At 55.5% G+C, this 24499-nt stretch overlaps 7 protein-coding genes across 7 annotated transcripts; 3 read left to right on the plus strand and 4 right to left on the minus strand.

The window, feature by feature from the left end:
• Nucleotides 1-2: 2 nt before the first annotated feature.
• On the minus strand, nt 3-799 carry ARC18 (actin-related protein 2/3 complex subunit 3; the record flags this gene model as incomplete). The annotated part of the gene is made up of 3 exons (XM_083195986.1): nt 3-179; nt 258-647; nt 794-799. 3 exons carry the CDS (start codon nt 797-799, stop codon nt 3-5), a joined length of 573 nt encoding a protein of 190 aa, XP_083049002.1.
• Nucleotides 800-1658: 859 nt separating this feature from the next.
• ACO1O0_006602 (uncharacterized protein) lies at nt 1659-3023 on the plus strand (the record flags this gene model as incomplete). The annotated part of the gene is made up of 1 exon (XM_083195987.1): nt 1659-3023. One exon carries the CDS (start codon nt 1659-1661, stop codon nt 3021-3023), a length of 1365 nt encoding a protein of 454 aa, XP_083049003.1.
• Nucleotides 3024-5094: 2071 nt separating this feature from the next.
• ACO1O0_006603 (Alpha/Beta hydrolase protein) lies at nt 5095-6801 on the plus strand (the record flags this gene model as incomplete). Its single annotated transcript, XM_083195988.1, has 1 exon — nt 5095-6801. The coding sequence occupies one exon, from the start codon at nt 5095-5097 to the stop codon at nt 6799-6801; it is 1707 nt and encodes a 568-aa protein (XP_083049004.1).
• Nucleotides 6802-7016: 215 nt separating this feature from the next.
• Nucleotides 7017-9579, minus strand: ACO1O0_006604 (uncharacterized protein; the record flags this gene model as incomplete). Its single annotated transcript, XM_083195989.1, has 5 exons — nt 7017-7285; nt 7701-7953; nt 8021-8478; nt 8546-9250; nt 9522-9579. 5 exons carry the CDS (start codon nt 9577-9579, stop codon nt 7017-7019), a joined length of 1743 nt encoding a protein of 580 aa, XP_083049005.1.
• Nucleotides 9580-10890: 1311 nt separating this feature from the next.
• ACO1O0_006605 (peptidase family M1-domain-containing protein) lies at nt 10891-13650 on the plus strand (the record flags this gene model as incomplete). The annotated part of the gene is made up of 3 exons (XM_083195990.1): nt 10891-10994; nt 11050-12990; nt 13041-13650. The coding sequence occupies 3 exons, from the start codon at nt 10891-10893 to the stop codon at nt 13648-13650; spliced, it is 2655 nt and encodes an 884-aa protein (XP_083049006.1).
• Nucleotides 13651-14166: 516 nt separating this feature from the next.
• Nucleotides 14167-17199, minus strand: ACO1O0_006606 (T-complex protein 11-domain-containing protein; the record flags this gene model as incomplete). The annotated part of the gene is made up of 1 exon (XM_083195991.1): nt 14167-17199. One exon carries the CDS (start codon nt 17197-17199, stop codon nt 14167-14169), a length of 3033 nt encoding a protein of 1010 aa, XP_083049007.1.
• A 1249-nt stretch (nt 17200-18448) lies between these two features.
• Ptp2 (uncharacterized protein) lies at nt 18449-20753 on the minus strand (the record flags this gene model as incomplete). Its single annotated transcript, XM_083195992.1, has 2 exons — nt 18449-19474; nt 19530-20753. The coding sequence occupies 2 exons, from the start codon at nt 20751-20753 to the stop codon at nt 18449-18451; spliced, it is 2250 nt and encodes a 749-aa protein (XP_083049008.1).
• Nucleotides 20754-24499: the final 3746 nt, after the last annotated feature.

The following is a 24499-nucleotide window of genomic DNA, read 5'->3' on the forward strand; positions in this document are numbered from 1 at the left end:
ATCTACAGGGACTTGCCCATGAACTTTCTCTTGACGAAGCTCAGCCACCACTTGCTGGGCGTGGTCTCATCATCTTGGTACACGCGCGCCAGTAACCGTACCGCCAGCTCCTGCCGTACCTGCGACATGTACTGCCTCAGCTGCTCCGCATCTTGCCGGTCCCTAGGCGGCTCGTACATCTAAGACAAGGAAGTCAGTCGTACTGCTAGGGCGGTGCCACGACCCAACATCTGCTGGTACGCATGGGGAGATCCTACCTGGTTCAAAGGCCATGCCGGGTCTCCGGGGATCGCAAAGTTGCTGTCGAGGGCGAGGTTCATGACATCCTTCTGGGCTTCGCGGGCGCTGGCCTTGGGCTTGATCTTGGTGAGGCAGTCGCTGACGAACCAGATACCGTAGACGAGCAGGCGGTCGGCCGGGCCCTGGATCTCAAAGTTGCGGAAGAAGGTGTTTGCGCGGAACAGAGCGAGGACCTCGTCGAGGATGTCGTAGCTCTCGTCGTCCGGGTCGGGGGCCTCGTAGGCGGGCAGCGAGACGAGCGGGAGGGTGTAGGCGGGACCGCGGGTCTTAGTGCGCAGGGGGAGGAGCGGAAAGTTGCCAATGAGGCGCGGGGTGTTCGGGTCGTTGTTGAAGATGGAGTTATAGGCCTGAACATTGGTGGTCGGAGCGGTTAGCTCTGGTGTACTGTACGATGACGCTGGCAGTCTGGGCTGGGAGAGGGCCGGCAGAGCTGCACTATGGCCCAGGGGTTCCAGCTCGCCAACCTCATAGAATGTTAGAGTTCCAAACGTACCGGCATCTTGAACAGCAGCTGGTTGGCAGCTCAACGAAGTTGGTCCGAGCAATGGATGGCGCACGACCAGGATGCAGTCGTTGGCGGGGCTCTACTTGCTGATGCTCGAAGCTGTCGTCAATGGTGTGGGGCATGCGAGGCTGGCTTGTGGGCTGGCTTTCTTCTGCCTAATATCTTAGGCCTGAATGTCAGGCAGAAACTGGGTGACAAAACTTGTTGGGAGAAAGCCACGATCGAAGCATAAAAGTGGGCGCACCGCCACAGCCAACGTGGCTGCTGCCTAGCCTGTCATCTTGCACGTGACATCGCTCATCGATCGCGCCGAGGGCAGGCCAGCAGAGGCAGTGGCAACCGGAGAAAGACGCGCCCTTTTGTTGGTGTGGTAGCATCCTATTCCAGGGCTTATTAAGGTCGGCTTGCCGCCCTGCCCGCCTTGTCTGCACCTTCGATGCGACACCTTCTGCCTCAGCTGCAACCCACATCACAATTTCTCCCCATCAATTCTGTAGTTCCGCTGATACTTGCTGCTGAAGTCAGGTGAGTTTGCGCCCTTGTCTTTTGTTCGTTGTGGCCTTGTTGATTGTCCCTTGTCACTGACAGGTGTTAAGATCCGTGAGGTGACTCTTTGCGACAAACAGGGATCAATCGTCGCGTTTGTCCTCCGCCGAGGGGCACGAACGGCACGCGAGGAGTCAAGCTCCCGTCAGCCCACCTCATGCCCACCTGGGGGTCAGTCATCCCCTCCACCGCTGCTGCCTTCCAGCGCCACTCCATCAACTATAACAAGCTCTGTTAACTCTCATCTTCCAGCTCACACTTCTTCTCAGGGTTCAGCATATTGACCAACCTGCGCGCCTTGATTAACATGGACGCGTCGCCACAACCCCTCTTGGGTGGATTGCCCATCGATCCGGACCTGCTCCCTCCGGCGCAGGCATCCGAGCCCTCTGCCACACCGCCAAAGCGGCGGAGAAGACGTGCTGTGCACTGCCCTTCCAGAAACTCAATATACGACCTCATGCACCAGCACGCTGGCTCTTCGCTTTTTGTGCGCCCACTCTTCTGGACCGAACAGCACTGCGACCTCCTTGGGGTGCGCTTCCGGGAGCTGCCCCGATGCGATAGTCCTTTACCGTCAGAGGCAGCCGGGACCCTGCCATCCAGGGGACACATGCGACCGTCGCAGGCCATTATAACTCTCAGCGAAGCTCTCACCGAAATTCTCATGCCGTCCTCGCAATCTCATACTCTAAGCTCCAACGCCGTCAAGATTGTCCTCGAGACACTATGGCCCAAACCATTCTCCAAGGTTCGATTTCTACCGGACCTTCACCTCTTTTTCGGCCGCCGCGTTTATCGTGATGCTGTGCGGGTTCAGGTCATGTGGAACTTTTCCACAGATGTCTGGGATTCGTACGAGTCTTTCCGCTCAGTCTCAACCCGACCTGCAGAATCATTCGGCCTCACATCGGCATCGAGCTCGCCGGGCCACAATCCGATCGGCCTTCCCATGATGTGCTATCTCGGAAAGAATCAGCTTGCCACTATGCGGAGGAGTGTATTCCGAGTGGCGCCGGGCCCGAAAAACACTTTGAACGAGCCGGTCTGGCGGCTGCAGCAGCTCCGGGCCAAAATGCTCACACCGTCTAACGATGATCAAGATCCCCATTTGGTGGGGGTCTTCTTGGCAATGGCCCAGAGGCATTTCTACGGGCTGCCCGGTCCCTCTCTCCGCAGGGAACACGCCTGGGAGCCTCGGGGCATCCCCTTAAACCCTACCTTCTACGATCTCACTTTACGAATCCTGACGCAAGATAACGATACTGCGGAGTTCATGATATACACAGCCACTGTCACGGCAAAATTCCTTCAGCGATTCCACGACCCGTTCAATACACCAGAGGACGAGTCGGGCAAAGTTCCAGGCTTAGACATCCAACTCACAAGAGTCCCGATCTGGCCTATCCTAGGCTTGCGCGAGAGGATGGGCAAGGCTTTAGGGGAGGATGTTGTCGGACCTTTTGATCCCAACGATATAGAGACATGGGAGGACAGCGACGACGACAGCGACGTCACTACCAAGAGTGGCAAACGAAAGCGAAGAGCTCTGAGCGAAGTTCTGAACGGAAGTTTCGAGGACGACACGAGCGACGAAGGGGCCGACGAGCCGGCCCTGGCTGCCAAGAAGCGCTGTCTTAGAGAAGGGTCCGCGGTGGGTGTCGTGATTTGATTTAGAGATCTGCTGGAGCCACCACAAGTGGAAGAAGCGCAGATGAGTTGGCAAGAGCTAGACTTGAAGTTCCTTAGATCAGCACGGCGTGGCGTTGGGGAATTGGCAAAAACACATGGGTCTTGGGACGAATCACATTCACATGCCTTTTTTGCGGGAAGCTGGTTTCTTTGGGTTGCATTATAATGGGACATTGCAGTGGGAGTATTTCGACAGCGCAACGATACCTTGTCTACAGGGAATAGACTCTAACGGGCTTATGAGATATGATTACAAGCGATAATATACATGAAGCTGCTTCAAGTGCCCCTATCCCCAAGTCACAAGGGGCACCACCTGCCCTTTTGGCCAAATAGCACTATTCTCCATTAAGGTTTGTCGACTCCCAAGCCCCTTTTAGCTCTACTTTTCGTCGCGGGATGGTCCCAAGACATGCCGTGTTTTCCGTTCTGATAACATCTATAATTTAATTTAGACATTCATGCAAATGAAAGTTCAGCCTCGGGTATAGATGTTTGAAATGGCACCTGTGATGTGGTTTTCCTATTCTCCCTGTGATGCAGGCGATCGGGCATGTAGACAACGCAAGAAAAGGAGGTTTAACGCCGAGAATTGATTCGGAATACAGTTTGAGTCCTACGAACACGTCAATCATGGCAGGAATAAATATCTCAAGACATGTCTACGGACCTTTGACATATGCAAGGCGGAATTGCGGATGTCCCAGGTGAGTTTGCCCAATGCTGGTAGATTTTCTGAGCGACATGACTTGGGCAGTTTGAACATCGTTACCAAAAAGCACAACTCTACATCCTCAGAGTTTTAACGCCCATACATTGCCACTAAATTGAGTCTCAGGCACCATCTGATCTTACGCGGGTGTGCCGAGCGTAGTGAATAGTGATCCGGTTAAGCGGATGCTTGGCACCTATTCCATTCAGCCGGATACTATAGTAAATTCGTCTCCACATAGTAAACTTGAAACCTGGGGGCACTGAAGATACTTTTCAAGTATCCCATGTGACGAGTATGGAGAATAAGCGGCATACCTACCGGCTAAGACATGGGATCCCTGTGCCGATCCGGGCGGCTCCGCAATTAGGACGAACTGCACGAGTACTACCAGCTCTTCCTGCAGGCTCGACATGTCTTGCCGTTCTCGGGAGCTAGACAGGACCGTCGGGATGGTTTAACGGAGCGAACCCGATTGACGTGGCGTAGACGGCAGTGCACTGAGGTGGCCAAGATAGGTGTGGATTTGTAGGTTCATTGCTACGTACAGTAAGGTAGGATTTGATTCATGTTCTCCCTTAATTACCTAGTTCACATCTGCTAGTCAGCTGTCAGCGACTGGGCTGATAGTGTAAGCCTGGCCACCAGATGATCAGGGACGGCAAGAGCGGTGGCAGCAGGCACGACCTGACAGCAGGCACGACCTGGACGCCTGGTAGGAACGGCAGGTGAGGGGGTTGAGAAACCCTCTCGGCCTCCCCGTCCCAACCCCCAAACCCACAAGCTATAACTTCACAATTTCGAAACCGCCCCAACAGGAACAGCTTTGAATATCACCATCCGCCTGACTACTCGACGCAACCCTCCCTTTGCCCATCCCCCCAGTCCGGTTCCTCACACGGACAAGGGACCGATGGCCGCTGATCAGACGCAGGCACACACCGCCTCGCCCTCGAGGCTCCCATGAGAACGAGTACCCTCCTTGAAATCCTTGCCCTCCTTTCCCCATGGCCTTTTGTATTCTGGCACATCGACAAATCGACATGTGGCCCGCGGGGATGCGCGGCCCAAGTGCCATCTCAGCCCCCGTGTGCGAGCTGCGTGCCGAAGTTAGTGCCCGCCATGTCTTATATAAAATTGGGTCGGTCGAGGCGGCTCTCTCCTATGCTGTGAAGTCCGCCGTGAGAGCCCCTGTGCCAGAATTATAAGTTATAAAGACGACGATGCCCTCTCGATATTGATTCTGGGATCTTAATCACCCAAGTGACTTTGGCAGCTAGTCACGGGCTCCCACAGACCATTTGGGCGCCGTGTATAGTGTCTCAAGTCTCTAGGTACAATGAAGCTGTTGTCGACTCTTCAAGCCCTCGGCGCCCTGGCCGTGGGCACCGGAGCTGTTCCGACTCCGGATTCTGATGTCGAGATAGAGTCCATCCCCGTCACCGTCAACGCTCCCGCAGGCTCAATCATCGGCGAATCAGTCCTCAAGGTCGAATCCTTCAATGGCATCCCGTTCGCCAAACCCCCCGTAGGGCCGCTGCGCCTCAAGCCCCCGGTGCGCTTCGAGGGCATCCTCGAGTCTTTTGACGCCACGGACACAGCACCCGCATGTCCGCAGATGATCGTCTCCAACGAAGCTCCAGACCTCCCGTCCAAGGCAGTCGACGCCCTCCTTTCCCTCCCCTTCTTCGAGAAAATAACGGGACAGGAGGACTGTCTAACCATCACCGTCCAACGTCCCGCCGGTGTCAAGGAAGGAGACAACCTCCCCGTCCTCTTCTGGATCTTTGGTGGGGGCTTCGAAATTGGAGCTACCAGCACATACAACGGGGGCGATATGCTACGCTTTGCCAACCGCCAGGACCAGCCCTTTATCTTCGTTGCTGTCAACTACCGCGTTGCCGGCTTCGGCTTCATGCCCGGTGCCGAGATCCTCGCCGATGGGAGCTCCAACATTGGTCTGCTAGACCAGCGCATGGGGCTCGAGTGGGTGGCTGATAATATTGCTGCCTTTGGCGGTGACCCTGATAAGGTTACCATCTGGGGTGAGTCGGCCGGCGCAATCTCCGTCTTTGACCAGATGGCCCTATACGGTGGCGACGCCTCCTATAAAGGCAAGCCCCTCTTCCGCGGAGGTATTATGAATTCTGGCAGCGCCGTCCCTGCCGACCCCGTCGACTGCCCTAAGGGCCAGGCCATCTACGATCAGGTCGTCGACCACGCGGGTTGCGCTAGCAGCGCGGACACCCTGGCCTGCCTACGCGAAGTCGACTACGATACCTTCTTCGACGCGGTTAACTCGGTGCCCGGCATTTTCTCTTATAATTCGGTCGCCTTGTCCTATCTCCCGCGACCCGACGGTGTGGTATTGCGGGCTAGCCCGGACGACATCGTTGCCTCTGGGGAGTACCATGCCGTCCCCATGATAGTCGGTGACCAGGAGGACGAGGGCACCTTCTTCTCCCTCTTCCAGGGCAACCTCTCCACGACGGCCGACTTTGCCAACTACCTCCATGATCTCTTCTTCCACGGCGCCACCGTCGAGGAGCTCACGGAGCTACTCGAAACATATGACACAAATCCGTCTGAGGGAAGCCCGTTCCGCACGGGTAGGCGCAACCAGTTGTATTCCGGCTTCAAGCGTCTGTCAGCCATCCTCGGCGACCTCGTCTTCACACTCACGCGCCGCGTCTTCCTGGACACCGCCGTGGTCGCCCACCCGGATGTTCCCGCCTGGTCGTATCTGTCGTCGTACGACTACGGCACGCCCGTCTTGGGGACGTTCCATGGGTCGGATATAGTGCAGGTCTTCTACGGGTTCTTCCCCAACCATGCGGCGCGGAGCTGCCGGACGTACTACTTGAACTTCCTGTACAACCTGGATCCCAATGTCGGGGTGGGCGACTACGCCGAGTGGCCCGAGTGGAAGGAGGACCGCCGGTTGATGTGGTTCGAGACAGCGAAGAAGAATAGTTTTCTTCCGGATGACTTTAGGGAGGACAGCTACCAGTGGATTTTGGAGAATACGAAGAAGCTCCATATCTAAACTGCTGAACGGGCGCTGGGTACGGAGCGAAGGAGGTGGTGGGTGGGATTACCCCTAAATATCGGGTGTATCAACGTTGTCTACTACCGTCTGTTTGCTGTAAGGGCTGGCTGGACCAGAGTTGCCCGAGGTTGATACTATTAAACAACTAGCACTACCCCAAGCTTTCCTTCATGGTCTAGTTCTATCTACTTTACTCTAGCCATTGGCCAATCCTAGAGCACATTTTCCCCATTATCGCTCGCCAAGTCACTAGTCCTCTGTACGCCCGCAAATATAGAGTAGGCCCTGCCACCATCGGCAAACTGAATAAATGCTCTGTTCATGTCGGTGCTGTAGACTGTCTCGGGGATTCCGGTGCAGCTACGGGGCCCCTTGCCAGTCTGCCACTCGTCGGATCGACCAAATGAGTACGCTATCCCGTCTTCGTCAACGGCAATGCTGTGGTGCTTGCCGGCAGCGACGGCAACGATATTTTCAACACCTGTAAACCTGTTAGACGGATCATTGTGCCCTTTCTGCGGGGTGAAGGTGTTTATAATCACCGGGAATTTGGATCGGATAGGTCACGATGTACGAGCTCGTCACTTCATCCAACAAGAGGCCTTCTTGTTCCTCAAGAACACTTTCGCTCAAACCCACAGCGCCATCGGCACTGAGTCCCCAGGTAAATAGCTCCCCCTCTTCCGTACACGCAAGAGAGTGGTATCTCCCACCTGCGACGTCGATCACGCGACGGCCTATGAGGTCCTCGACAAGTTGCGGCGTGCTGACAGCATCAGGCAGATTCCCCTTAATCCTTTCGCCGTCAACCACCTGTACACCCAGTTGAGAAAGATTATTTCTTCCCCACGAGTACAACTTGCCGTTCTGGTCCAACGCAAAGCTCGATCACGCACCGCACGCGACGTGCTGGGCCTTGGCACCGCGGACGGGAAGCCCCGTCACAGGCCCAGGACGGAGGCTGCTGGTGCCCACGGGGATGAGCCGCCCCAACTGGCCTTCATTTCCATAACCCCACGAATACATGTTGCACTTATAGTCGATAGCCAGGACGTGCTGTGCCCCCGCGGCAAGGTTGGTTATGCCCTTAAGACCCCCAATCTCTTTAGGCCGTAGTTGAATGGGGACGCCTGGGCTGAAGCCGATTTTCTGCGACCAGGTCAGTATCGTATCCTTGTGGAAGCTAGGGAGTTTAGAGCTTTGCAGTTTCACATACTATGAATGTGCCCCAGCCAAATACACGCCTGTCATCTGTGAGGGCAAAGGAGGCGCTGTCGGTTGCCACGACCTGCGTCCAGATAATACCATGGCCCAGGTGCGATGTATCGACCTCTTCAGGCTCCCACCCCGGGCCATCAGGCTCGTGCAAATTATAGTACGCAGAGCATTCCGCATCAGGCTCTGTATCCCGACCAAGAGCGCCGCCTTCGTTGCAGCCCCATGTCAGGATCCTCCCGTCCCTAGTCAGCGCAATGCTGTGCTTGGCTCCGCAGGCAATGTCCACCACCCTCCTGCCATGACCGCACAGCATGCGGTTCAGTCGCGGCCTCTTGGCCACCTTGATGGGATGGTCTTTGGTTTCGCCATTGAACACGAGTCCCAGCTCGCCGTGCCAGCCCTTGCCGCATACCAGGATGTGGAGGTCCGTATCGGCGCGCTGCGTCAGGGGCTTTGCTTTGGTTCGACGTTTGCTTCATCCGTTTGGCCATTTCGGCTTCGGTCGGTGGCTTCATCTCATCACAGACCTGGGGCTCGTGCCAGCGTGAGTTGACCTTGGCTATCCGGGTCTCCTCATTGTCGTCATTGGGAGGGGAGTACGACGGCGTGCGCTTCCAACCATTCGAAGGGGGAGGTTTTTCTCTGGTGCCGGTATTACTGCTGTCAGAATCATGTGACTGATCGTCGTTTACTTCTTTGGTCTTGGTGGCAGCCTTTGCTTTGGCAGTGTATTTCCCCTTTCCAGAAGCCTTGGAGGATTTGGAAGCCTGCTGCTTCCGTCCTTGCTGCTTTGAAGGGGTCACTTTGACGGTGATGCTCTTAGCATTGTCGTTGCTCTTAGCAGTAGGCTTTGGTTTAAATCCCGCTCCTCCCTTGGACGTAGATTTATTCTTCGAGGAGCGTTTACTCGTATTTGATGTACTATTCTTCGAAGCACCTTTTGTCTGGGAGGAGGAGGAGCCTGAGGGCTTCATCTTCATGGCCAGCATGCTTCTTGCAGGGGCCTTCGTTATGGGGATCGCCTTCTTCTTTGCTGCCGCGGTCTGCTTGGTGGTTGAGGCTGAAGTAGCCCTACGAGGAGTCTTGACCTTGCCAGGAGAAATGTTTTCCTCGGTATTTCTCTTGGGAGGCGACTTCCCAGTCTTGTTGTGACCACTGGGAGTACCTGCCTGTGTGGGGGCCGTCGTTCGAGGAACCTTGGTCCTGGGTCCAAAATCTTCATCGTCAGCTTTTCTCTTTGGAGGTAGCTTGCCAGTTTTGCTACGTGTAGTTATAGTCATGACGAATGGAATGGTAGTTGCTCTGGGTGCTGAGGGAATCGGAGGAGGTCTAGATACTGGGTCGGCGGGTCTTGTAGCACGTCATGGGAGGCAGGCATAATATGTGAATCACGATATCTATTTTCCCTCCTGCGATAACGAGAAATACAACGTAACGGGAGGCTATGGTGGCTTGTTGTTTTTGCGACATTGTACCATTGTCAGTTTGGCTACTCAAACTGAAAGAGAGCTCATTGTCATCGAGCTCGAGCTCCAGGATTGGCAAGGAGGCAGACATGGTGGCTCTATTCAACTACCTGCAACAATGGTCCTTTGAATTCTCGACCCAGAGTGGAGCACAAAGCCAGCAAACGATAGCTATTCGTACCAAACGTCGACGTCAAGAAAAGGCGTGTAAGTGGGTGACAAAAGCCTTAGGGGTATATTTGTGGTGTGTGATTTGATCTTTCTCGGCAATGCAATAAGTTAAGACTTGACTTGTTGCATTTTTAGTACATTTTATAGCATAAATCACCTCCAACCGCATCCGCACATGCTCTTAATTGATAATTTGTTTGCCTTTGTTGCGTAAACGTTACCAACTATTTTTGGCGGGTTATTTTGTCAGTCTGTGACAAAGCACAGTGTGCGTATAGAATAAAGACAGTGCGAGTACTGTGTACGTGGTCCCCTGAATTGAGCTTGAGCAGCGCTCAGAGGTGCAACCTGAAGCTGCAATTTTTCGCGCCAGCACCCAGCATCGCCGGGTAACACGGCGCGACAGCAACTCGGGCAACGCGACCAAGAAGAGAGCCAAGAGGGCAGACGGCGCTACAAAAGTGCCGCGCTCCATCTCCGTCCCAGGCTCGCCCTGCGTTGGGTGGTTGTTGTGCCAGTGAATCGCAGGGTCACGCCGTGATCCGCTGCTCCCACTGCGCGCTCCCTCACTCGCCATGTCGAGGTGCCTGATTCGGCAATTGGGGCCTCAGCGCCTCAGGCCCAGCGGCTCGCAGCTGTGGGCCCACCCGGCCACTGTGGCTGTGGCTGCGCAACAGCAGCCATCGCCAGCGTCCCCCCTATCACTGACCCGAAGCAAGGCGAGCTCTTCCGTCTCGCCTGTGCGGTGGGCTCAGACCAATGGGTTCGCTACCGATTCTCGCCAGTCTGCATGGGCCAGAGACAGCAAACCGGCTTCTGCACGCTCCATGAGGCCGGCGATCCCAGCCATGCCAAGGCAAGTACCATGTACACCCCAGTGCCAGCTGCCGCAAGCAGGGTGCCAAGTACCAGGTACTTTGGTATTGGTGGCGGCAGCTGCTGCAGAACGGCAGGAGCTCTGCCCCGCGTCTCCCGCTGCCGAAATCATAACCCCGCCAGCTCTCCCTCACACCACCCCTCCATCTCTGGTTCTTGTCCTTCAAACTCTCTTCCTCTGCACAACATAGCTTCCGCCACTTGAGCCGGTAGCTTCTTCTGCAGCTTGATTCTTTGTAATCCTTCGTCTCCACTCATCTGCGCAGCTCGACTGACCTCGACTCTTCGCAGCCTTCTCCCACAGACTCCCAACCGAAGCTGCTCGGCCCACGCCAGAGCTCGCAATCCTCAAAAGATGACGGACCGCGAGGTGCTCCCCGACAATGTGAAGCCTTCTCACTACGTCGTCTCCCTTAAAGACCTTGAGTTCAAGGACTGGACCTACAAGGGCACCGTCACGTAAGTCTGCCCTTCTTCCTCTCCAACCCCCGGCAGTCTCTGACGTCTTTGCTAGCATCGATGCCGAAATCACCAAGCCCACCAAGGACATCGTCCTCAACACTCTCGATATCAAGCTCCTCGGCGCCAAGGCCACAGCCGACCCCACAAAGCCCGAGCAATCCATCCAGACCTCCAACTTCTCCTACAATGAGAAGGCCCAGCGTGCTACCATCTCCTTTGACCAGGAGCTGCCAGTCTCCAAGAAGGCCTCCATCGTCATCGACTTCGAGGGTATCATGAACAACGAAATGGCCGGCTTCTACCGCAGCAAGTACAAGCCTATCGTTGAGCCCTCCAAATCCGTTCCCCGCGACGATGAGTGGCACTACATGCTCAGCACCCAGTTCGAGTCCTGCGATGCCCGCCGCGCCTTCCCCTGCTTCGACGAGCCCAACCTCAAGGCCACCTTTGACTTTGAGATCGAGATCCCCAGCGACCAGGTCGCCCTGAGCAACATGCCCGTCAAGGAGACCAAGCCCACCAAGGATGGCTGGAACATGGTGTCGTTCGAGACGTCGCCTGTCATGAGCACCTACCTTCTGGCCTGGGCTGTTGGCGACTTTGAGTACGTCGAGAAGTACACCGACCGCAAGTACAATGGCAAGCCGATTCCCGTCCGCGTGTACACCACCCGCGGCCTCAAGGAGCAGGGCCGCTGGGCTCTGGAGCATGCCCCCAAGATCATCGACTTTTTCTCTGAGATCTTCGACATCGACTACCCTCTCCCCAAGTCTGACCTGCTTGCCGTCCACGAGTTCACCCACGGTGCCATGGAGAACTGGGGTCTCGTTACTTACCGCACCACACAGGTCCTCTACGACGAGAAGACGTCGGATGCCAGGTTCAAGAACGCCGTCGCCTATGTCGTTGCTCACGAGCTTGCCCACCAGTGGTTCGGAAACCTTGTCACCATGGACTGGTGGGATGAGCTTTGGCTCAACGAAGGCTTCGCCACCTGGGTCGGTTGGTACGCTGTGGACCACCTACACCCCGACTGGGAGGTCTGGGCCCAGTTTGTCAATGAGGGTATGGAAGCTGCTTTCCGCCTCGACGGCATCCGCGCCAGTCACCCCATCCACGTGCCCGTCCGCGATGCTCTCGACGTCAACCAGATCTTTGACTCTATCAGCTACCTCAAGGGTTGCTCTGCCATCCGCATGCTTGCTAACCATCTTGGTGTCGAGACTTTCCTCAAGGGTGTCTCCAACTACCTCAAGGCCCATGCCTACGGAAACGCCAAGACCAAGGCTCTCTGGGATGCGCTGAGCGAGGCCTCTGGCAAGGACGTCAACCAGATCATGCACCCTTGGATATCCAAGGTTGGCCACCCTGTCCTGACTGTCGCTGAGGAGCCCGGTCAGATCTCCCTCAAGCAGTCCCGATTTCTCTCCACTGGCGATGTTAAGCCCGAGGATGATACCACCACCTGGTGGGTGCCTCTTGGCCTCGAGGGAAAGAAGGGCGAGGCTGGCATCGCTTCCATCTCTCTGGAGAAGAGGGAGGAAGTCATCCGCGACATTGACGACGACTTCTACAAGCTCAACAGCGGCGCCACCGGCTTTTACCGTGTCAACTACCCGCCTCCGAGACTGGCCAAGCTGAGCAAGCAGCTTGACAGGCTCAGCACCGAGGATAAGATCTCCATCATTGGCTCCACGGCTGACCTCGCCTTCTCGGGCAACGGTACCACTGCGGCCCTGCTCACCTTCCTCGAAGGCTTCAGCAATGAGACCCACTCTCTCGTCTGGAGCCAGATTCTCGATACCGTCGCCCTCGTCAAGTCCGTCTTTGGCGAGGATGAAGAGATCAAGAAGGGCCTCGACAAGTTCGTCATCAAGCTCATCGACCACAAGGTCAAGGAGATTGGCTGGGAGTTCCCTGAGGGCGAGAACTACCTCACCGGTATCCTCCGCAAGGCCTTGATTGGCTCTGCTGTCGCCAGCGACCACCCCGAGTAAGTTTCGACTGTTTACCCGATGACCATTCAATGACTAACATAAGTAGGGTCACCGCGGAGGCTTTCAAGCGCTTCAATGCCTGGGCTGAGAACCCCGAGGCCAACCCTATCCACCCCTCTCTTCGTGCCTCCGTCTGGCGCTCCGGTATCCAGAAGGATACCGCTCGCGCCGTCCAGATCCTCAAGAAGGAGTGGTTCGAGACCAAGTCCATCGACGGCAAGCTCTTCAGCCTCAGCGTCCTGGGTCTCGTCAAGGACCCCGAGGTGCTCAAGTCGACCATCATCCCCTTCAACTTCAACACCTCCCCGCCTTCCGACGCTGTCCCCAGCGCCGATATGCACGTTCTGGCCGGCTCCCTGTCCAACAACGTCGTCGGTCGCCCGCTGCAGTGGGAGTACGTCAAGAACAATTGGGACGCCATCGTCGCCAAGATTGGCAATCCCATTGTTGTCGACCGCTTCGTCAACGTCAGCCTGAGCCGCTTCACCGACGAGGCCGTCATTACCGACATCGACGCCTTCTTCGAGGGCAAGGACACGAGCAGCTTTGACCGCACCCTGCGTACCGTCCAAGACAAAATTAGGGGCCGCGCGGCCTACAAGAAGCGTGACGCCGCCGTGCTCAAGGAATGGCTCGGGGCCAACGGTTACATGTGACTAAGAGGCGGACCTAGGTTGTAGCATAGTAAGGAGACAGGGCTGCGGGTTCTGTATGTATTAGTAGAGGCATAGTGCCCCCTCCATAACAAAAAAAAAAAGTATCATTCTTTTGATTTACCATTGGAAGTGCGCGGGGACTTTGCTCGTCACTGTCTAACCATCGTTCTAAAAATGAGTTTGTTATCATGATATCCATGACGAGGCTAGGAGGGAACCACATTCATGTGCAATAATATCTAAGAAGCCATAATGAAAGGATACGTTTCGCTCATGTTATTTGTGTCGATACGAAGAACCCTGAACCCAATACCAACCACAATAGTTACAAAACCAAGCCGTCCGTCACATAAACGCCACGCCTGTCCCAAAAGCACCCCAGACCGTTCCAACAAATCGCTTTCCAAGTCCCATTGAAACACCTGGTTTCCCAATGCACACGTTTCAAATGTCCCATGATGCGTCGTATACATTCCTGCGTCTCCATACGTGACCCACGGCAGGATGGATAATCTATCATGTTGTCGTGTCCTCCTGCTCGACCTTGGTGGCAATAGCATCCCACCAGGGGCTATGCGCCGCACGATCGACGGAGCCAATCTTGTCCAGAAGGTCCGAGATCTGCCGCACCTTATCCACAAACTCGGACAAGCCGAGGCTCGCCAGCTTTTCGCCTGCCATGTTGGCTGCCTTGACCTTTTCGGTCGCAGATCCGGGCGCCAGACGGGTGAGAATGTTGCCACGAAGTCGCGTCAACAGCAGTCGCAGTACGGGCTCTCGCGGCTCGGTTCCCTCGGTTGACATATCCCGGCTGGCGGTCAGGACCTTGGTGACAAGGGCGCGAAGGTGCGTTTTGGTAGCCGCAGGCATCGACCGACCAGCCTCGAGCGCCGCCATGGTTCCCTCGACAGTAGTGGACAGGGACTCGTAATTCTCTTCGAGGACCATCATAACGCGGGAGGCTTCAAGTCTCCAGGGCGACCGAACATCCCGCTTCAGGAGATTCTTGCATTGCAGTAGCACGGCGCCAACCGTAATAATCCGCTGTACCATGGTCGATACTTCTACTATACGCTTCCGGTCAAGCCGTAGCATCTCAGGTACCTGGTCATCGCTGATGGGCATCGGCTGCGTGAACACATCGACGAGCATCTGCGCGTAAAATCGCGTCGCTGTAGGGCGTGATTTGGGGTGGTTGATGCCCTCGGGATCCCGTCTCTGGACCTCAACCATGACCTTTGACCGCGCCGATCCCCAAGCGGCTTCTGCTGCGCCCAACCCAACACTGCCACCCTCAATATCTTCAGCAAAACGCTTGGCCTCGTACTGGGCTGCCGACTCAATCAGTCCAGGAGCCGCCACCCTCAGTAGGTAGTTGATATAGTCGCACAGCATCACATCAATGAAACCATTCAGGGCCTCCACTCTTTTAATCAAACTCCCATCGCTGAGCTTGTTGTCAACCAAGTCTTTGACCTCGTCATCGCGAAACGGAGCGCACAGCTTAGGGAGCAGAGATGCCATGGCCGTGAAGAATTTCTCGTAGGAGAAGTTCCCTAGCGTAAACTGCCGCTCAGCCATCTCCGGATCCAAGATCTCGCCGATAAGATTATACATGGAATTTCCGGGTTTCAGGAGCCTTTGCAGCTTGTCCTTGATATCGCTAGCCATGATCATGAAGAAGCGAAAGTTGGCATGGCTGTCGGCTCCATCCATGCTGGTCTTCATCCGCTCAAACAAGGGTCGCGACAGTGCCGCCTGCTGTTCTTGGTACTCTTCTGACGGGATCTGATACTCCTTGTTGATAGCCAACTCATGGACCACAACACGGTTATCCGGCAGTAGACCGTTCAAGCCAGTCTTGACGACCATCGGCTTAGACTGGCGTTTGCCAGCCGGAGTGGATGGCGGGGTAAGTGTCTGGGAATCAGGAGAGACCAAGCTGCTCGCTGTTGCCGAAGCCTCGCTGGGAGAGCTTTCAGCAACACGTGGCTTCGTGTCCCCAGTCTTCTTCTTGGCCTTGCGGGCCTTCCTGGCCTCGCTCACAGCGTCAAAAATCATTTTTTTGCCCTTATCCTGTCCCGCCAGTTTCTTGATTCTCACAATGAGCATCAGCTGGCTGTCCTGAATGCTCTGGCGATAGAGCTGCGACGCGGAATCGTCCGTGGTGTCCTTAACAGTCTGGAAAATGGCGTCAAGCTCCACAAACTGCATCAGCATGACTTCGATTAATGCATTGGAGTCCCTTGACTTCCATGCGATGAAAGCGTTGTGGAATACGGCATATGCCTCGGGGAGTGTCTTCTTCAGTGTCGGCGGCACCGTGTATCGGTTCGCAGACGTCAGGCGCACAAGAATATTCTCGAATGTAATGAGCAGATCCTTTGCCTTGCCGACCAGGTCCTGTAGCTGCGGGTTCTCAAGGTCCGCTGGAGGAAGCCGATGGGCCGCCATAGGGCCTTCGGCTGTCTCTGCCTCACTCTCGGTCTTGTTGGCCAGGACTTGGTTGGGGTGTCCCAGGATGACGAACGCACTCAAGAAGGACCGCACGGCGGCCATCTCGCCCACTGACCCAGGTTCTGCTTCTTTCAGTCCGCAAATCCTCAAGAGCCGAGCAGTAACCACAAGGACTCTTTCCTGTGCCAGGAGTTCCGCAACTGTGTCAAACGATGTGTCGCGAATACCATCCACTGACAGGCCCAGATTGTTAAACTCTTGCATGACCTTCCTCCTCGAGCGGCCCCGCCACCAACCAGCGATTCTAGAAGCAGCAATCTCGGGGCTCAGCTTTGGTCTCTCCTGTTCCTGTTCCTTGACATGGCTCGCAGCGTCCGCCGGCTTCTTGGTCACGACGCTCTGACCACGGATGCGCCCCTTGGAACTCTGCTTACGCAGCTCCTCTCGGCGCCTCTCGGCCTCGGCCTGGCGTTCCTCCATCTGCATCTTCATCTTAGCGAGCTCCTGCTCACGCTTCTCTTTCATGAACTCGGCGACCTGCTTTGCCTTCTTGACCTCCTCGGCGCAGTTGGCCACAATCTCGGCCAGCTTGCGCTCCCGAGCCTGGTGGGCTGCCAGGGCGCGCTCTTCAGACAAGGATGTATCGCGTGTGGCGGCCTTGGCCACGGCAGCCCTCAGCCTAACCTTCTCAGCATGGGCGGCCCTATCAGCCAGACGGGCGCGACGATCCTCGAGAAAACTGGCGCGGCGCAGGTGTTGAGCTACTTGTTTGCTCTGGTCGCCGCCAGATGAGCTCTGGAAGGAGGAGGAACACCGCGAATGTGCAGAGGATATGGAGTTGCGGCGCGAGGAGGCGGCCGAGTCTCTGCGGCGGGCTTGTGACGGGCGATAGAAACGAGCGGCGATGCGGGGTGGGGGGGTATAGATGTGACTATCTTGTTCGCGAACGTCGTCTTCTGTCGGTGGCATAGTGAGGTCGAATTCGGTGTCCATGGAAATGTCATGCTCATTGTCTTGGCCATCTGAGGGGGGGGCGCGAGATTCCTCAAGGTTGCGCAGGGGTTCGGCGAGGTCGAGGGAGGGGCGACGCATCTTGGGCGGATCGTGTGCGCGATGCGCTGGACGACGACGGATATTCCTACGATTCAAACGGCGCCAGATCCGGAGGCGGGAGGGCGATGATGAAATAATGAGGGAAGAAAAGCCGAAAGCGATGGGGTAGATGCGATGGGTCGCCGGTTATCGTCTGGAGGGCTGGCTAGTCTGTTTCGTGTTGAACCAGGACCACGCTTGCGGGCGACCAGGACCTGCTAGCAGATGATAGATCAAACTCAAAGCAGCGCCAGGGCGGCGCAGGTGGTAGACGGTTATTTTAATTCCCAGACAAACGAGTGACTATGGAGAGCGACGAATAAACAAAATGATGAAACGACGGCCACAAGAAACCAGTGATGAAGAGGAAGAATATTACCAGGTGGGAAGAAATATGAACAAGGGTGGGAGGTTGTCACTTGCATACACTGTAAAAAGGCGGGAGGCGCCCACTCACAATGGGGGAAGGCGTGTGTGGGGAACGTGGAAGGCACCACCTGCCAGGCTGCCTGCCACCAACAACCGTGGAAGCTTCGAGTCGCCTTGGTCACCAACGCGCCTTCGCCCAGTCGCGTGCTCACATAATACGGCAATAAGCATCCCCAAAATCTAGAAACGGGATTTCCATCCATCTCTCGTCCGTACCGAATCCGTCCAACGAGCGAATGTTCATTCTTCACCTGTTTCATAAATGCTTTCGGAGATGGACGGCCACAAGGTTCTTGAGTCACGCGCCCCGGCACCTGCCTGTCTGGCGTCATCCTGGATCAGGCTTACGCGAGGGCTCCTAAGCTCTGACCTTTATCCCCATGTCTCGCCATCATAATCGCTCAAGTTATTGATTGAGCGGATATTTCTATTCCGGCCTTGGGCATTCGAGCGTTCTCGTCGCTGACAGCCTGTCCAATTAATTATACAAACAGCCCGCATGTGATGGTGGTGATGAGACAAGTCAAGGAGCGACCTCGAAAGTCAACATGCCCGATTCAACACTGCCCAGGCTATGAGGGCACCTATTCGTAATCCCGTGCCTCAGTTTGCCCTCCCTATCTAAACCCGTGACAAGGCCCAATCCCGGCCAGTTAAGGCCAATACAATACCGTAAACGCCAATCCCCAGTGCCCCTATTACCGTCCGAACCCCATGCTTATGCTTCCGTTGCTTTGTTAGGCTATACCTGAAGTCGTGACTCCAATTCCGAAATCATTCAGAATGCCGGTTCTCGCCCTTGTTCACCAGCTTCCCGCCACTAGTCTCGTCGAGTTCCTACGAGGCTGCTGCCCCTGGCCCGACCACGCAGAGGATTTGCTCTCCGAGCATTCATCCTGTGTGCCCACTCTAGTACCGTCTCATAGCAGAGCACAAACTGCCGCAGAGTCTGCACCATGCTAAGCCGTTGTTGCCGAAATTCTTCAACAGTCTTCTGGATGAGGTCCACCGTATCGTCCGCGAGCCACCGAGTGTCGATTGATGACGATCCAGGCGACTTGATCTCAGCTTTGAAGGCCTCATCAAAGTCCATTCGTGTGTTAGTCTTGGGTGATATGTCATCGTCGGAACCGCCCATAGTCACGTCGCCTTCAGGGTCGCGTCCCTGTGTGAGCGAACCCTTGTCCCGAAGTTGCCTTTTGAGCATGTCAACTACGCTGTCTACCGCACAAAATGTACCGGTACGGCCGCATCCTGCAGAGCAATGCACCAGCAGCGGGCGGGCTCTAGCGTCCGACTCGGGTTGGTCGTATAAGCTGATCGAGGGCTGATCAGTCGACTTTCCGCTACCCACGATGGATGCCGTTTCAAGTGGCATAGACGCTCGCTGCATGACGTTGGCGAGTTCCACTAGTGCCAGGAGGTGCGAGGGTTGCGCAGGAGTACCAAAGTCGGGCCAGGATGAGAAGTGTAGGTGTGTGATCTCTCGCATGGGCGCGAAGGGGTGCGCCGCATGGGTAAGAGCAAACTTCCGGATGGTGACATATGGCGTCTCGCTCTGGCCTGAAGGTGGCTGCGGCGTTGGCGTCGATGTCTCGGTCGTCGTCGTGGTATTAGCCCGTCGCCGCCCCGTATCCCCCATTAGTCCAGATAAAGATGTAGATGAGTGCGATCGATGTTTGTCGAGATCCAGAGACGCATTCTTCTCCGACAGCGGTTTGAGCCTGATCGGTCCATAATCTCTCTCCTTCCAGTACGGGTGACACTTGAGCTGGCCACCCTCAGATTCCGCAGTGAGCATAACAATGACACGCACATCCTGTTCCCAGATGACAGACCAGAAATCCTGTGAGGCGTCAGAACCTGATGTGATGGAATCAATGGACCAAACCCAGACTTACCTCGAATGTCGCCGGCAGTGGACCTTGCGTGGCAATATATCGCTTGTTGCTCCTTGACGATCGCAGGTGACTTGCGTTGACGTAATCGCACGACCCCTCTGGCTTGTTCTGGAGCCGCACGCGAGCGTGTTCAAAAGGTAAGATATCCTTGTATCGATTCTTCCCTCCCTTTTCCACACCACATAACTGCACGCAGCGATTCTTCTGTGCCGTGTGGGGATCAAAGGCAGCGTATGCGCTTTGCATGCGAGCCTTTTCATCTTTCTCGATCTGTAGAAACTTGTCTGACACTCTCTTTCCTTGGTCCAGCTCCGACGCCGCCTTGCGCAGCCAGGTTGGTAACAAAGGTGACTCTAGGCCTTCGGGGCGCGCAACCTTGAACTGGCCAACCCCACCAGCCAGGTCCATGTTCTGTCGGATATTAGAAAAGAACGGGTTTGCCCCGTTTGCTGTCGTCGGCAGCGTTACACCGCCGATCACGGGAGCCACGCTGGCATCCCGGGCATCACACGACTTGTCCGTGTTGGTGACAGGAGATACGCTGTCCACCAGTTCAGGGTGCGTTTCCTTAAAAACCGAGAACCCTCCTTTCAGAATACACGTCTTGCCCGTGAATCCCTCACTAGTGAATTTTTTGATCATATTCTTCGGGGTCACAGCATCCCGTTGATCCGAGGTGTGTGTATCGTACACCACGATGACGCTTGCGTCCCGCCATTGCGAGAACTTCTCTGAACCCTTCCCCCCTTGGAACGTTTGATAAAGTTTATGCGTATTGAAAGTGGCTCGCTTTAACAATGTTGTCGGTATACAAAGATTCAGGGCTCCCTTGATACGTGAGGCCACAAAGTTTTGGGCTGAGCGGATGTCCAGAAGGAGAAGGTCGTTCTCCCCAAGTTGCTTCATCATATCCTTGAGTTCATCTCCAGAGATCATAGGGGGTGCACTGCTGTCGAATTTGATGGGCATCGTTGACGCCCGCGATACATCGCCAGGACTAGGCGACGGCGGATCGGGCCTATGCTCCATAATCGACAGTCGGGGATCACGATCCTCGGTTCTTGTCAAGCTTGCGCGTTGCTGGGAAGCATCCATGGGGCGTGGAGACTCGAATCTAGTCAGTTGACCACCCAGTTGCAACGGAAATAAAGATGATTCCGAGTTGCGCTTCGACTCGGCTGAGACATAGGCAGAGTCGTGCAGACTATCTTGGTCCACGTCCATCTTATTGGTCGAGTGTTGAGTAGAGCTCACGGAGCGTGCAAAGGAAACATCGGATCCAGTATCGCTCGCATGGGTGTGCCATCTAGGTGCCCGCGGCCGGGCAATGCTAGGGTGCAACGTCGGCTGGACATGGTTCGGAGAAAGGGAGAATGATTTGTTCCTGTTAAAGTCCACCTGTCTCTTGAACGCCTCAAACTCAGGGTTCGCATCGAGAGGAACCTGAGTTGGTATGGCGGCGCCGAACGACTTGATCGAAGAAGACGGCGGGCTCCAATGATTCCCCCCGAAACCCGGCGATTGGCGTGAATCGTTGGAAGACTCAACGACAAGACCGAAATAGTTAGGACTCGAAGATCGGAACTCGGGGTTGCGGCCTGGAGAGAGCTGTGGCACGTGATTCTGCCCCACGGAATAAGGGAAGCAGGGCGATGCGATAGGTGTGGTTGAGCTACCCGTTTTGGGCGGGCGTTGAGAGTGTGAGGAACGCGAGAGAGAATGGGAGTGCGTGTGAGTTTGGCATGAAGATTGGTAGGGGTGGGAGTATGTGTGCGAGCTTCCCGTCGCTGCAGCCTTGGTCGCCGTCTTCATTGCGAAGTGTAGCGTGGGCGCGGCGTCATGCATGGCCCTTCAAAGTCGATATCGACAACAAAATCTCAACAGTTCGGGTCGACGTTATCGGAGATTTCATAAGGCCATGGTTGCGGTCCGGCAGGTCGATAGAATATTCGTAGGTGGTTTATGGAATTGTAAGTGGTGATGGTTTCGAAGGGGGAATAACGGATCGAGGGGCGTGATAATGACGGCCACTGAAGGTGTGGAATCAAAGAATTAATGCGGCCCGGTCACTAGAGGCAAACAGAAAAGGGGGGTCGAGTCGGTCGACAATAACGTCAGGAGAGGAGGGTGGGAAGCATTAAAGGGTCCCTGACGTGACCAGACGTGTGGTGGCGAAGATTGGCGCAGGATGGAATTCGACTCGCCGATAGACGGGAGGAGGGGAGCAGCAGTGCACTGCGGGCCTGGGGTCCCATGGATTGACAGTCTGTGGCGTTACTGTGCGCTGACGTCTTGCCGGGAATGACGATACCAATGTCCGTCTGTTTGGCCGAAAAGGTTCTCAAACACACCGTGGTATAGTATAGCCCGACGAGGTGAGCCCAGGGTCATGTCAGGATCAAGGTTGAAGGGAGAAGACGGGGAAAAGACGAGCGCCCAGCGACTGTTTTGTCGACGAACCCTGCATCGAAAAGGCGACCCAAAGCCGCAAATGAATCAAAGGGAGAAAACGAGGCACGGAGTAAAGATGAAAAAAGAGAGGCCGGCCGTTATCACCTCGGGGTGTTCCTGCTCTGTGCAAAAAGGCAGGACCAGAAGAACTGGGGGCTCGAGATATGATATGCGGGAGGCTCGAGGGAAGGGCGCAGTGGTCAAGCCCAGAAGGCGTCCAGCAGAAGGCAGGGCGCGGTGGAGACGAAATGACAGCCAAAGAACATATGAAGAAGCACAATAGAAGGCGGTTGGGCGGCTGAGGGGGAATGGACCGATGGAGGGTTGGATCATTGGGTGTAGTAAAATGGGTGACGCGGTACTGAGTGCTGGGGCTCGCCGGGATTTAGGGGTCCAGCCAGTGGTGTAGCGCCGCCGTGTGTGAGACCTTCAGGGCTGTCAGTGAGGTGTCCAGTGGTGCTGTCTTCCAGGCGATCAGCACACAACATGCCCGCTGGCGGTCCAAGATGCGCCTGTGGGTGCCCGGGCAAGGTGAGATGGGAGTGGATGGCCCCCGTGCTTTAGTCGGGTGGTGAGAACGGTGGACGAATAGGCGTCGAGTTGGGGAGCGATCCCAACGACCAGGGTCCGCATCACAAGTCCCAGGAGTCCACCAGAGTGCAGACGCCAAGTAGCGAGGCTATCGCCAGGGTTCGGCCGAGTTCTGGACCTCCGCTAGGGACTTGGAAGTGTGGTGACCTGCAGCTACTTGCGGCGCTAGAAAAACTCCCTGTGTTCCTGGTATGAAAGTCGTCAACGACTGGCGATGCTGTCCTTTCCTCTCCCCTCCACGTCGGCAGGTTCAAGTGGTTGGGAGAACAGCAAAGAAGATGCTAGGGCGAACGAGCGATCAGAGTTCCTGATGACGAGAGTGGCAACGATCGTCACACATTGGGACATCTTATCCGTATATAATAATACCTAGTTACGGATAGTAAAGTCGCAGAATTATTAATACCTAGTATAATCGGTACTTGTACTATTTCTGAGGGCTGTTTAAAAGCTTGAAATTCCTCCCAACACCATACACAGCACACACTATGTATTCGTAGTAATAGTGAGATGATGGCCATAATCCCCAAATCCCACATTGACATCGATAGGTTAGACCTCTAAGCTGTTCCAACGAGGATACGGCTGGAACGCAGACATTGCGGGTCCACTCTTTGAGTGCCAGTGGTCGGCCATCTTGGCACCTTGGGTGGAAACCAAGGTCTCCGTGGAAAGAACCAACGACAGGGGAACACTGCTGGTTGGCAGATGGTGAGCACAGGGCACCAGCATCGTCATTGAGGCGTCCCGCCAGAGGGGCTTACCTGCAGCCAGCCAACCAGAGTGTTGGTGGCGTTAGCACCAACGTCACTGCACCCGCCTGCAACCCGGGAAGGCGTAAGGGTGCGGGCATGACGCCGTTGACGCCCCGGGTCGAGAACCTCCAAGACCATTTGATCATCCCCCCTTCATTAATCATGTCCCAAGGATTGTCGGGTCAAATTGAGCGAGATTATCACGAGCGACGAGAGAGCAGCGCGCATTCGGGTCGCCTTGAATTCCATAATTCTGTTTCGGGTCATCCTCGAGGCTAGCTTAGCTGGTTCAAGCATCTTCGCATGTTCCAAAGGCAAGGGGAACTGGGTTATGACGTATGTGTGAAGCGAGATCTGGTGGCGCCTGCCGCTGGCGCACGCGATGGTACGTACCCCTGCGTGTGTTCAAAGTCGGTGATTCACCGCTCGTGGCACATCGTAAGTCGCCGCTGAAGTTCCAACGATATCGAAAATGATTTTGGCCTATCTTCCGGAACCACGGTTGCACAAAGGTGTTCAGCCTCGTCAATCGAGACATTTCTGGTAGGCCTAGCGTTTTCCTCTCCCCACGCTAGTTCTAAGGTCGCGGCCATCTTCCGGGGCTCTTCCTCCGAACTTCCATGCGGCCACCCTAGAGCCACCACCAACAACAACAATCGACATTCCAACAAATCACGCCAGATCCCAAAATCAAGAACATGTTTCTTGGCCCTTTGCTACTGCTAGTAGCCAGCCAATATTATCCCGCGAGGCCAAGCTTCCTTCCGCTGATCCCCTAGGTACCTTCCGGACCAAAATCCCATGTGCCATGGACAAGTGTCACGTTGGCAGAATTCGAGACCGTCCGTAAGAGCATGTGCCCCTCACCAGGCACTCACCGGTTTGAAGACCCCGCGCACCAAGAACCCGCAAGGGCCGCATGCACTCTGCGATTCTCGACTTCTTTGCCTGTCTGCTTGTATCTAATGATAAGGCTGCCTGGGGCTTTTGGAATCCTCGTCTCGCCCGTATCAGCAGTCTCCAATCCGACCTTCCAACAACAAAAAAAGACATTCGGGCGAAAAACCAATCATTTCACTGTACACAACTTCTTTTTCGACTGGTTAATGGTCAGTACTGAGCAACCAAGGATCGCGTGCCGTTTAGTTGGCCAAGCCAACAACCCCGCCTCTA

This window comes from Amphichorda felina (assembly GCF_050947745.1).
Source record: "Amphichorda felina strain 45539 chromosome Unknown scaffold_6, whole genome shotgun sequence".
In the NCBI taxonomy this organism is placed as follows: domain Eukaryota; kingdom Fungi; phylum Ascomycota; class Sordariomycetes; order Hypocreales; family Bionectriaceae; genus Amphichorda; species Amphichorda felina.